Source organism: Oncorhynchus gorbuscha, unplaced genomic scaffold (genome assembly GCF_021184085.1).
Source record: "Oncorhynchus gorbuscha isolate QuinsamMale2020 ecotype Even-year unplaced genomic scaffold, OgorEven_v1.0 Un_scaffold_3816, whole genome shotgun sequence".
Lineage (NCBI taxonomy): Eukaryota > Metazoa > Chordata > Actinopteri > Salmoniformes > Salmonidae > Oncorhynchus > Oncorhynchus gorbuscha.
The window spans coordinates 5001-18922 of record NW_025747976.1 but is presented as its reverse complement, the minus strand read 5'-3'; the positions used below and the strand labels follow the sequence as shown (position 1 = coordinate 18922).

Below are 13922 nucleotides of genomic sequence, written 5' to 3'. Positions count from 1 at the left end.
AATCACAGAGCTGTTCCTTATCACTGACGACTGCGGCCAGTACCTCTATATCACCACCTTGTGTTCAGTGTGTGTTCAGTGTGTGTTCAGTGTGTGTTCAGTGTGTGTTCAGTGTGTGTGTGTGTGTGTGTGTGTGTGTGTGTGTGTGTGTGTGTGTGTGTGTGTGTGTGTGTGTGTGTGTGTGTGTGTGTGTGTGTGTGTGTGTGTGTGTGTGTGCTGTACTGTAGACTACTATACTCAAACAAGTATATCCTTCCTTCTGTAGCTCAGTTGGTAGAGCATGGCGCTTGTAACGCCAGGGTAGTGGGTTCGATCCCCGGGACCACCCATACGTAGAATGTATGCACACATGACTGTAAGTCGCTTTGGATAAAACCATCTGCTAAATGGCATATATTATTATTATTATTAAGTATATGAGATGACCTAATAAACGGATTACTTAGTGTAAGGTTGATTAAAATAATGTATATATTTTTTATATTATTATAACAAAATTGTAGTATTATTTTTAATAGCCCTTTTATCAGTCTTATTATTATCGTGTGCGCGCATGGGCTTTGAACATGATGAACTATTTGATGCTGGAGTCCAAACAAGCGCTGTAGCTTTCTATTGGTCGACTACAACGACAGGGCGGGGAATAGGCACATGTGTTTTCAAAGTCCGCCCGTGCAAAGCAAAGTATCTTCTTCAGCTGAAGAGGTTGATGGCAGTGATTACGATGTCTATCCGGATATCAAATATGAACGGTGGAACCCAAATATGGATATTAACGCAAAAACCTACCTGGATGCATGGAATGTATTAGAATAAATTACCGCTGATTTGCCCTCGAAAGATCAACAGGTAAACCATGTCCCGTTACTTCGTTCTAACGGTGTAGTCTACGTGGGAATAACGGCGCAACCGTGAATAACGAGTCTTCTGTATAATGTTAGCCTACAAATTGAACCGGACATACCCTACTTTATTTCTACAAAAAAAATATAACCAGAGGCCTTGACAGTGTTCAAGCAAAAATATTGTTATGTGTTTCAGTTTTACTGTTTTGATGAGGCTGTCTCATATTTATAGTGTTCAACAATCACTTTTTTCGATATACTTCAGAGAGTTAGGGAGTTAATGAAGTATTCGATGGGTTGTAGGCTACTAGTTGTGTGGGTATCGATGCGTCAGCGAGATTCAAGTATGTTTAATTTAAGCTACTCATATCCAATGAAAAGCCGAGGTAATGCTCCCTGATCAGTTGGAAAGTGTTTTGACTTGACAACGAAACATAAACCGTGACTTTCTTCCTTCCACCTGTCACGCAGAGAAAAAAGGAGCCTGTAGGCCAGCTCAGGTTGATATGATTATGCCCAGTAGCCTACACCCATTGCTTCAGAAAATAAATACATAAATATATATATAATTAATTGAACAGTGATTATTCATCGCTGTTTCTTATAGTGTGTTTCTGTATTTGATTATTCAATTGGCCGTAATAGACCCATGCATGAATTAATGACAGTCGGCCTAGCCTACCTAAATATATTAACCTGCACTTATTTTATTATGATCCGAATTTAAAGTTAGACTAGGAAAAATATTTCTCTCAAACATGTTAATTCTGACTACCCTGATTCAAAACAATGAATTAAAGCCAACTGTCAACCCTGACATCCCATAGTAGCAGGTCATTCCATAATGAATGGTGCTGCAGTGCTGCTGAATATTGGATAGAAATGATTGATCTATTCTTTGCAATAATATATATATTTTTTAAAGGAGCAGGTTTATGTAACCAGTTTCCATCTGTCTCAGCTGGTCCTAATTGCACGCAGGCAAAATAAACAGTTGCAGTCTGTGTGGTGCAGCTAAGCCCAGTGCACACAGTCACACTCTGATGACCTGGTTAGATAAGGGTTGATGTGGAATCTAATGAATGGACTTCACAATGACACATTTCATTTGAGGAAACAGATTGGGCGTAACTGAGGCGTGCTGTTTGTTGATTTCCAGCCCAGTCTTATTTGTTGTCCCTGACTTTCTGGACTCGGTAGACAGTATCAGTTTGATACCGTAGCCAGCGTCTCTGCCGGTGTCTGATGTTCATGTTCTTGGTCTGTCATATCATGTCAGTGTGTATACTGGATATCGTTCCATTGGTTTATCCTTGCATCATTACGCTTGTTTTAGCGTTGAATGTATTTAGTGGTGTTGGTGTTGTGGTACAACGCAGGTATTGGTAGATGGTCAGTGGGGCCACATGACTTGTTAGATAGCAAGGAAGCATAGTGATTATGAGGTGGTTGCGGTCTGATTTGGCCTGTTAATTGTAATTGTAATGCGTGGTGTGTGGTGGTGTAGTTAGTTAGCTGGAGAAGATTAGGACGTCCCATAGGAAGCTCATTCACAGTGAACCAGCCTCTATCTCTGTCAGGATAGTAGGTCCGGCCTATGGGTCATACGTCGCTACATGAAATATTCACCGATAGCCTCATGAAATGCAGATGTAAAAATAGATCCAAGTTATTTTTATTTTGTAGTTTTATTCCAGGTGTTTCACTGATCCAATGGTATCTCAAGAGTTCAGCTGTCTTGTGTGTTCACCACAAACATGATGGATTCATCATGATACATTTACATTTTAAGTAGGACTTTGTCCATTTAAACTAAATACTTGTTGAATTACTTTTTGCTGTTGAAGGAGAGTATTGTATATGAAATTACAAGGGGATGCAGAAAGGTGGGAGGGATAGTTTGGGAGGTGAAGTTGGGGACTAAACCCCAGTCTCCGGAGGGAACAATATTTATGCATAGTTCCCAAGAAGTTAGAACAAATTAAGCCCCAAACTCCCAATAATGCATCATGCAAATCAACACTAGTTTCTATTCCTAGTCAACCTGACAGTGACATCACTGGATGAGTAAAACAGAGATGAGGGACTTGGATGAGATGGAGCTTTCAAGACAACTGGGAACTCTGGGAAAAATCACGATGTCATTGATCTTCATGTCGGAAAGTCTGAGTTCTAGAAAGATGCCTGAGTTTCCCGACTTGGAATTCCAAGTTGGATGCTTGTTTTTTTCCCCAGAGTTCCCTGTTGTCTTGAACGCACCTCTGTGCGTTTTCAAAGTCACATTCAGTGAAGAGTGCAATATTTTCAAGGGATAATTAAATGAATGAAATTATACACACTGATTTCTTCTACTTTAGAGCTTTTATATTTTACAATCAAAAGGCTACTTAGTGTACATCAAGAGCCTACTCTAAATACCAAGCGTTTACGCCAAGGGAATTTGAGAGTGTGGACACGTATTCACTATCCAATATGGTTCATTGGACAAGACAGATCACACTTCATAACGAGACACAAATGTGTCTTTTCAACCCGCAAGGGCCAACCAAAATAACCATAGTGTGCAACCGACTAACACGGGACTTCATCCAAATGACATCTTGACCTTCTCTCTGTGACAGTGGTTCAAATCACTGTTAGTTGTTTTGGCATTAGGGTGGAAGTAAGCCGGCAGACAATAATTCATACCCTGTGGTGCATTCTAATGGCTCTCTCAGGCCACACAGATGCAGTCGATAGTTACTGGGTTTTCTAGTTCAGTTGTCCTCGTTGCTCTGTTGCATGCCCTGCAAGGTTATTGTTGCTTTAAAAGAGACCATCCTGTATAGAGCTTGTTTACAGCCTGGCCCTTTAAACCTGATTACATGACTATGTTGTAGAAGTTGTTGAGTTAAGAGTAGAAGAAGAAACTGAACAGGTGTTATTCTATTCCCCTAGTAGATCATTGAAAGATCCCACAGAAAATATGGACTAAAATATGTCTACTTAACTGTTACAGTGGGGAACAAGCATTGGACATTAGCACTATGTAAATAAACAATTGGGGGAAAAATATCAAGTAAAAAGATGTTGGGAAAAGGTATGATCACTGATCTTTTTTGCAGAAACCCACATACATGGACACCACAGGAGGACGGCTCATAATAATGTCTGGAACGGAGCCAATGGAATGGCATCAAACACCTGGAAACCATGGAAACAATGTGTTTGATGTACAGTGCCTTGCGAAAGTATTCGTCCCCTTGAACTTTGAGACCTTTTGCCACATTTCAGGCTTCAAACATAAAGATATAAAACTGTATTTTTTTGTGAAGAATCAACAACAAGTGGGACACAATCATGAAGTGGAACGACATTTATTGGATATTACAAACTTTTTTAACAAATCAAAAACTGAAAAATTGGGCGTGCAAAATTATTCAGCCCCCTTAAGTTAATACTTTGTAGCGCCACCTTTTGCTGCGATTACAGCTGTAAGTCGCTTGGGGTATGTCTCTATCAGTTTTGCACATCGAGACACTGACATTTTTTCCCATTCCTCCTTGCAAAACAGCTCGAGCTCAGTGAGGTTGGATGGAGAGCATTTGTGAACAGCAGTTTTCAGTTCTTTCCACAGATTCTCCATTGGATTCAGGTCTGGACTTTGACTTGGCCATTCTAAAACCTGGATATGTTTATTTTTGAACCATTCCATTGTAGATTTGGCTTTATGTTTTGGATCATTGTCTTGTTGGAAGACAAATCTCCGTCCCAGTCTCAGGTCTTTTGCAGACTCCATCAGGTGTTCTTCCAGAATGGTTCTGTATTTGGCTCCATCCATTTTCCCATCAATTTTGACCATCTTCCCTGTCCCTGCTGAAGAAAAGCAGGCCCAAACAATGATGCTGCCACCACCATGTTTGACAGTGGGGATGGTGTGTTCAGGGTGATGAACTGTGTTGCTTTTACGCCAAACATAACGTTTTACATTGTTGCCAAAAAGTTCAATTTTGGTTTCATCTGACCAGAGCACCTTCTTCCACATGTTTGGTGTGTCTCCCAGGTGGCTTGTGGCAAACTTTAAACAACACTTTTTATGGATATCTTTAAGAAATGGCTTTCTTCTTGCCACTCTTCCATAAAGGCCAGATTTGTGCAATATACGACTGATTGTTGTCCTATGGACAGAGTCTCCCACCTCAGCTGTAGATCTCTGCAGTTCATCCAGAGTGATCATGGGCATCTTGGCTGCATCTCTGATCAGTCTTCTCCTTGTATGAGCTGAAAGTTTAGAGGGACGGCCAGGTCTTGGTAGATTTGCAGTAGTCTGATACTCCTTCCATTTCAATAGTATCGCTTGCACGGTGCTCCTTGGGATGTTTAAAGCTTGAGAAATCTTTTTGTATCCAAATCCGGCTTTAAACTTCTTCACTACAGTACCTCGGACCTGCCTGGTGTGTTACTTGTTCTTCATGATGCTCTCTGCACTTTTAACGGACCTCTGAGACTATCACAGTGCAGGTGCATTTATACGGAGACTTGATTACACACAGGTGGATTGTATTTATCATCATTAGTAATTTAGGTCAACATTGGATCATTCAGAGATCCTCACTGAACTTCTGGAGAGAGTTTGCTGCACTGAAAGTAAATGGGCTGAATAATTTTGCACGCCCAATTTTTCAGTTTTTGATTTGTTAAAAAAGTTTGAAATATCCCATAAATGTTGTTCCACTTCATGATTGTGTCCCACTTGTTGTTGATTCTTCACAAGAAAATACAGTTTTATATCTTTATGTTTGAAGCCTGAAATGTGGCAAAAGGTCGCAAAGTTCAAGGGGGCCGAATACTTTCGCAAGGCACTGTATTTGATACCATTCCACCGATTCCGCCCCAGTCATTGCCATGAGCCCGTCCTCCCCAATTCAGGTGCCACCAACCTCCTGTGATGGACACACATAGTCGGTTCCTTTGTGCTCCAATGACTTGTTTGATTAACATGAACCTGATCTGTAATGTGACTTTCAATTGGCTGGTCTAGCCTAATTAATACCAGCACTAAGCAGAGCTGAGAGGATCTGTTATCTTGTCAGCTGACACAGAACTGGAATAGAAAATGTCTGTCATGTCTACAATCCCAGAGCCCAACATTTACTTGAATATTCTAAAATGTACAGTAGAATGTATTTACTTCCGTGTGAATGGTCAAGTTGTGGTGCACATTTGAGTGTTGAATGCATCATTTAGACAATAGGTTGAACGCCGCTGATTTTTCCTTCTGGTTCCACCAATTAGTCTTAACACAGACTTTTCTTTTTGCTTGTCCTTTCCACAGCCCACTTCACGGATGAGGTCCGAGACACCCATAAGAGAGGAGGACTGAGCAGGCCCCTCGCCAGCACGGCTCTCCTCTGGAGAAGCCCAGGTGCAACAGCAGCAGGGGCAGCTTTCCCCCATCCAACTCCCTAGGACCCAAAAGTCCTAAACTCCACATTTCCTGTCTTAGTGGGTCCCCGCGAGTGTTCAAAACTGTTTCTCCAACGCTTCTACCAAAAACTCAGACTGTTTTCCAGAGCAGAAGCAGCGGTTGGGCCCAGCAGCTCCTTCTCCCAGGGGGAAGCCATGGGGAGCGTGCGAAGCCACCGCTACAGCATTGTCTCCTCCGAGGAAGACGGCATGAAGCTAGCCGCCATCGCCGCCGTGCCCAACGGCTATGCCAATGGCACGGTGGCCAAGGTTCACGCTGCGCAGCAGCAGGCTGTGAGCCGCTTCGTCCAGAAAGACGGCCACTGCAACGTGCAGTTCATCAACATGAGCGGGAAGGGCCAGCGTTACCTTGCCGACCTGTTCACCACCTGTGTGGACATCCGCTGGCGCTGGATGTTGATCATCTTCTGCCTGTCCTTCCTCCTCTCCTGGCTCTTCTTCGGCTTCGTCTTCTGGCTTGTAGCGCTCTCCTACGGCGACCTGGAGAACGAGACGCAGATGTGCGTGTCTAACGTCAACAGCTTCACCGCCGCCTTCCTCTTCTCCGTGGAGACACAGACCACCATTGGCTACGGCTACCGCTACGTCACCGAGGAGTGTCCCGTGGCCGTCTTCATGGTGGTCTTCCAGAGCATCTTCGGCTGCATCATCGACGCCTTCATCATTGGCGCCGTCATGGCTAAGATGGCCAAGCCCAAGAAGAGGAACGAGACGCTGATCTTCAGCCACTACGCTACGGTGGCCATGCGGGACAGCAAGCTGTGCCTGATGTGGCGCGTGGGGAACCTGCGCAAGAGCCACCTGGTGGAGGCCCACGTGCGCGCCCACCTCCTCAGGTCGCGAACCACGGCCGAAGGCGAGTATATCCCCCTGGACCAGATGGACATCGACGTGGGCTTCGACAGCGGCGTCGACCGCGTCTTCCTGGTGTCGCCCATCACCATTGTCCATGAGATCGACGAGGACAGCCCCTTGTATGAGATGAGCAAACAGGAGCTGGAAACGTCCCAGTTTGAGATGGTGGTGATCCTGGAAGGTATGGTGGAAGCCACGGCCATGACCACCCAGTGCCGCAGCTCCTACGTGGCCAGCGAGGTTCTCTGGGGCCACCGATTCGAGCCAGTCCTGTTCGAGGAGAATAACTACTACAAGGTGGACTACTCGCGCTTCGAGAAAACCTACGAGGTGAGCAGCACGCCCCAGTGTAGTGCCAGGGACCTGGCCGAGAAGAAGTCTCTGGTCTCTTGCTCCAACTCCTTCTGTTACGAGAACGAGGTGGCCCTTGAAAAAGTGGAGATGGAGGAGACGTTTGATGAGGAGAAAGAGGAGGATGGGGAGGAAAAGGAGGTAAAAATGGAGGATCAGGGTGCTATTGAGAACGCAACACTGGAGGAGACAAACACAGACACAGTCTCTGTACATTCTGAACACAATCAGGAGACCAGGAGTCTGACGATGCCTTCCGAAGCAAGGCCTCTAAGACGAGAATCAGAAATATGACTGCAGAGATGTTAGGGGGGAAATACTACATGAAATACTATTATGATAGGTTTGACCTTTGCTCCTAACGGCTGTCTGTACTACTGCAGGATGGCTTGACTGTGAGGTGAGTGTCATTTTCTGAGGAAGACACTCAGGCACAAGCGAATGCAGAATTAACAGACCAGAGAAAATGATGCAATATTATTTATTCTCTTTACACAAGTCCCTCATCTGGTGGGAAGCGATGGTAGATTGACTGAGAGGAGTTGATGGCTCTTCTGGCCCGTGGCACTATAGGAATGAGACGGGTTAGGTAGCATTTTATACAGTGTGTGTGTGTGTGTGTGTGTGTGTGTGTGTGTGTGTGTGTGTGTGTGTGTGTGTGTGTGTGTGTGTGTGTGTGTGTGTGTGTGTGTGTGTGTGTGTGTGTGTGTGTGTGTGTGTGCGTGCGTGCGTACGTGCGTGCGTGCGTGCGTGCGTGCGTGCGTGAGTCTTTGAAAGTTGCAAGAGAACATTGGAAAGTTGTCACATTGAGACTCCACACGAAAAAATGATATATACTGTACCTATACTTTAGAAGTATTACTATATTTAGATACTACAGTATTTACTGTAGTGTTTTGTGGATCTGTCTGTAGTATACTGTAGTATTTTCTGTAGTATTTTTGCAGACATTACTGTAGTATACTGTAGTATTTACTATTGTGTTTTTGCAGACATTACTGTAGTTTTTACTGTAGTGTTTCGCAGACATTACTGTAGTATACTGTAGTTTTTACTGTAGTGTTTTGCAGACATTACTGTAGTATACTGTAGTATTTACTATACTGTTGTTGCGGACATTACTGTAGTATACTGTAGTTTTTACTGTAGTGTTTTGCAGACATTACTGTAGTGTACAGTATAGTATTTACTATAGTATTTTGGTTTTATTCTCTTTTGTTATCTGTCTGTGGCACAAATTGGGGTGTGGGGGAAGGGAATGTGCAGGACATATGCAAATGCAATATTAGCATACCAATACAATGTGTACTGTAGTATTCTACAGTATTCAAAAAGTATTCTACAGTATTAGGTATATAGTAAGCACTAAATCAGGGTTCCCCAATTAGTGGCCCTCAGGCTGAATTTATTTGGCCCCCCAAGTTTTCATTATTTATCATTTTCATTGTTGGACATAAAAGACTGTAAAACACCAGGAAAGTCTGTTGCCAACTATTCCCACGCGTAATAGATATGTGATCTTATACAAATAGAAGCAAAGTTTGAAATTGTTCTGTTTTAGTCAAATATTATATATTTTTGGTGCTTCTTGCGACCAATTTGCAAATGATTTGTAATTATGTTCCTGGCCCCCCGACTACCTGCTCAAGAAAAAATCAGCCCGCAGCTGAATCTAGTTTATGATCCTTGCACTACATGATCGAGGGATACTACAGTGTATAGTATAGTACTCTACATTATACTACAACATTCCGTAGTAAGCACTATACGATCAAGGGATACTACAGTGTGGAGTGCAGTATTCTACAGTATACTACAGTTTTCTACAGTTTAATCGCAACAACCAAAGAGATGTTTCTATTTGCATATTTTGTAAATATGAGCTGCCCCGATATTTTGAATTAGCTTAGTGAATTAGCTTAGTGTTGTTTACTTGGACTAATTAAGGGTGGCTGGAGAGGGATAGTGTTCGTAGCAGGGAAGGAGTGTTGTATTCCCAATCAACCAGCCTCTCCTATTGTGTTCTCAACTTTCCAAATAGCTGTGGAAATATAGGAAATGTATCCAGAACAAAGGGAAGAGATCATTTTCTGTGTAAAAGATTGTGTCCGTTAGATGTCAAGAGATGTAGCTACAGCATGTAGTTATTTGTTTCATTTTACTGCTGCACAGTTTGACAATCTAAAATTATACACAGCTTAATCTCTGTACAAAAAGTATATTTAATTTCTCACCCTTTGAAAATAATCTTTGAAGATTACATGTAATACCACTAATTTGGCCACAGTTTTCCAACAGGTCGTCTTCCTCCATGAAAACAACCCCCATCTATGGTGTGTGTGTGTGTGTGTGTGTGTGTGTGTGTGTGTGTGTGTGTGTGTGTGTGTGTGTGTGTGTGTGTGTGTGTGTGTGTGTGTGTGTGTGTGTGTGTGTGTGTGTGTGTGTGTGTGTGTGTGCGTGTGCGTGTGCGCGTGCGTGCGTGTGCGTGTGCGTCGTGCATCTGTGCATGTGTGTATCTAGCGCTGCATAGCTCATATTAGTGTGGTACTGTAAATTATGCTTCAGTCAATCTTCTTGTTGTCTTAGTACAGATGTAGGATCTTAATTTGACCGGTATTGTCTCAGCAAAATAATCCTGCAGCAAACAGATTTGAGCATTTAGTCTTTTTCGCCAATGTAATGTTGCTTGATCAGTGGTTAGGCTATTAGCTGGCCAAAGTTAGGCTACATGAAAAGTGCAATACTGATAATATGCTAGTGTGGGTTTTCAGTGAATGTATATAAATCGCCAAGCTCATCTGCGTTCCTCCAGCGCAGTAATATTTTCAGTGGCAACAGAGTGGTCAAATTAAGATCCTACATATTTATATATTTATAGCATCTTTTGCAACGTGAGCCTTAACTCAAGTCTCAGTAACATGAGCCATCACTTGAGATTTGGCTTTAAAACAGCTCACAGTGCAAGAGGTGTCATATAAACCAGCAGGAAGATACATCTCAACGGTCCAGGGATGTCTAGTACAGGGGTTCCCAAACCTTTTTGGCCCACGACCCCATTTTGATATTTTGGCCCGTGACCCCATTATGATATTTTGGCCCACGACCCCATTTTGATATTTTGGCCCACGACCCCATTTTGATATTTTGGCCCACAACCCCACCATGTGAAAAAAGGTGATATAATCAGTGGCCAATGTTTACTTTTTAAATTTGGGCTATGACAGTCTATTACAAACCAGTCTGACAGGACTTTTGAATGCAGTATAGTTTGAAGTGACTGAAATGCATCATAAAGGTATTGGGAAGTTCAGAAGATCATCAGGCAATAATTCTGTATGATCGTCTGTGTAGAAAATAACATTTCATTGACAATGTTCTTTTCACCCAGTCTGATTTAGTGCCTGGTCTTGTCATAATGAGTCCTGTGCTGATTTTGGTCAGAAGGAAACATAAGACACATACAGGATGTGCTCCTGAGTGTCTTATCTCTCAGTGATGGGGTCATAATATTGTGTAGCTTAAACGTTTAAAAAGATAGAGCCTCATTTGTAGGAAGAAAACATAAACCGTTCTGTTTATTACAACCGCATCTAGCGCCAAATGGAGGTTACTGACCTAACCCCAGTTCTATGAACCAAGCGCGATTTAGTTCATTTAATTTCAGTTTCTCTCATGACCCCATTTTAAAATCAGGCAACCACACATGAAGTAGCAATCCCTACTTAGGTAAACGCTGACCTAGGATGAGATGAAGAAGGATAAGACAGTGATTTCATTCAACGGAACTCCCACGGAATAGATGTGTTAAATAGGTCAATTGAACCGGACCAAAACAATGGAATTGCCATGGAAATGCCTGGGGCAAAGAGCCGTGGGGGAAAGAGCCGTGGGGGAAAGAGCCGTGGGGGAAAGAGCCGTGGGGGAAAGAGCCGTGGGGGAAAGAGCCGTGGGGCAAAGAGCCGTGGGGGAAAGAGCCGTGGGGGAAAGCTCCCGAGTCTCCTCATTGCCCCCCAGCAAAATGTGCCGACATTAAGGCAATATTTTATGTGTACAGGGCCTTCAGAAAGTATTCATACCTATTGATTTATTCCACATTTTGTTGTGTTACAGCCTGAATTCAAAAGGGATTAAATATATGTTTTTTTTCTCACCATCTACTATCCCCCTTCCCCTTTCCCTTACACACCATACCTCAAAATGACATCTACTATCCCCCTTCCCCTTTCCCTTACACACCATACCTCAAAATTACATCTACTATCCCCCTTCCCCTTTCCCTTACACACCATACCTCAAAATTACATCTACTAGGTATCCCCTTTCCCTTTCAAAATTACATCTACTAGGTATCCCCTTCCCTTCCCTTACACACCATACCTCAAAATGACATCTACTAGGTATCCCCTTCCCCTTTCCCTTACACACCATACCTCAAAATGACATCTACTAGGTATCCCCTTCCCCTCTCCCTTACACACCATACCTCAAAATTACATCTACCAGGTATCCCCTTTCCCTTACACACCATACCTCAAAATGTTTTTAGAAATGTCTGCTAATTTATTGAAAATTAAATAAATAAATATCTCATTTACAAGTATTCACACCCCTGAGTCAATACATTTCAGAATCACCATTGGCAGCGATTACAAATGAATTAATTTGTTAAAAATTCCACTTTGACATTAAGGGGTATTGTATGTAGATCAGAGAGACACAATCAACATTTTATCAATATACAATTCAGGCTAAACACAGCAAAATGTGGGAAAAGTGTGAATACTTATTGAAGGCTCTGTATTTCACCCTGTGTTGAGGTACAAAACAGAGTATATTGTTTGTATGGATGTCAACCCCAACACATGTTGATGTCATCTTCACCAATCAACTGCATTACAGTTAAAGCATGAATTTGACTACCAGCACAGATTTCTGTATGCTAGCTATGCTTATCAGCTTATACGAACGGGAGTTAGCATTTAGAAGTCACAGCCAAATATATCCAAATCGGACTTAATCCTTGCGTCAATCTTAGTATTTCACCTGTGCGTCTATCTAATTAACATAATAAACAAAACCCCATTAAGATAACTTTAAACTAGAGATACATTTTTTTGTAAGACCGAAAATCGGTCTTTTCACGAAAACGGCTGTAGCATCCGAATGGTTTGGCCTACAAACTAATATGACCGTTCTATGGAAACACAATGGTGATCTCCGTCTTGCTCTACGACCCCCATAATCCACATGGGACTTGTCTGAAGTCGGTAACGCTGATGTGCCAACTTCTATCTGTAGAGTCCGAACAGTTTGGGCTACAAACTAATATGACCCCACTGTGGAAAGGGTAGACTCTCACCAACACATCTGCATTCCTTTGACTCCTTTACCGCATCTATGGACGAATGAATTGGATGAGAACACTTGGTTCCCATCTTTTTGACATCATCTCTGTCTCCTTCTGTATGTCAGCCTGGGCTTGTGTGTCAGGCCAGACCCCCAGGATCCAGACCCTGAGCTAGAAAGCTGGAAGGGAGTGTGCAGATGAATGTAGGTAATAAAGTGCTGCTAAGTTACATGTGCACATATGGTTAGAATGAAACGTAGCAGTCAAAATGTATTGTTTGTCTATTAAAAGTATCCATTTTGAATAACAGTAAAAATGTGGAGGTACTTATTTAATTGAAAACCATGTAGAAAGACCTGATTCTATCAGTGTTATCAGTTATCCAAAGCTACAGTGCACTTTCCACTTCAAGAGAACCCCCCTCCAATTCCATGACACTGACACTAGAAACCTTTTTATTTATTCAGTTTTTGCGTAAAGCCAAATGTACATAAAACCTTCATCTGTTCTTTTTTGTTGTTGATTTGAAACCATCTGTTATCATATAATGTCGACTACTACTGTGTATTTAGATCAGTGATTTGGCCTTGTCTGACTGGGGACATTACAAACCTTGTTACTTTGCTGTGTGTGATTAGTCTCCTAAGGCAGACAGGGTTACCTCCCACAATGTTCAGTGCTGTTGCCCGAGGTCTGGGAAGACTAGTGTGTGCTGGGTCTTGTGAAGAGGGAGCAAAGCTGTTGTTTTGTCACTTCTGAAAGGACCAGCACTTTGTGTTGTCACATTGCTTTAAGGCATGGTGCACAGAGAACGAGGCGGACAAGTTCTCTTATCTTTCAGACACAGACAGTGCGGCACACAAAAGCTGAACAGACAGACACACATACAGGCACACAAACGTACACACTAATGCACACGCACTAAAGAGCTCGAGTCGTACAAAAATATGGAGCTTTTTATTCTGGCTATATACAGTAGGCCTAACGAATCTTCACAATTTGTTACCGTAGACATGCACAAATTCTACTCCGAATGTACGTTTATTGTTGAAATTGTT

General features: G+C 42.6%; 1 protein-coding gene across 1 annotated transcript; it reads left to right on the top strand.

Moving 5' to 3' along the window:
* The first annotated feature begins 697 nt into the window (after nt 1–697).
* LOC124028144 (inward rectifier potassium channel 2-like) lies at nt 698–8227 on the top strand. Its single transcript, XM_046340293.1, has 2 exons — nt 698–849; nt 6160–8227. Exon 2 carries the CDS (start codon nt 6447–6449, stop codon nt 7809–7811), a length of 1365 nt encoding a protein of 454 aa, XP_046196249.1. The 5' UTR covers nt 698–849; nt 6160–6446; the 3' UTR covers nt 7812–8227.
* The last annotated feature ends 5695 nt before the right edge of the window (nt 8228–13922 follow it).

Bases quoted from the DNA above. Each gene is read 5' to 3' on its own strand.
- LOC124028144 (XM_046340293.1), top strand. From the start codon at position 6,447: ATGGGGAGCGTGCGAAGCCACCGCTACAGCATTGTCTCCTCCGAGGAA.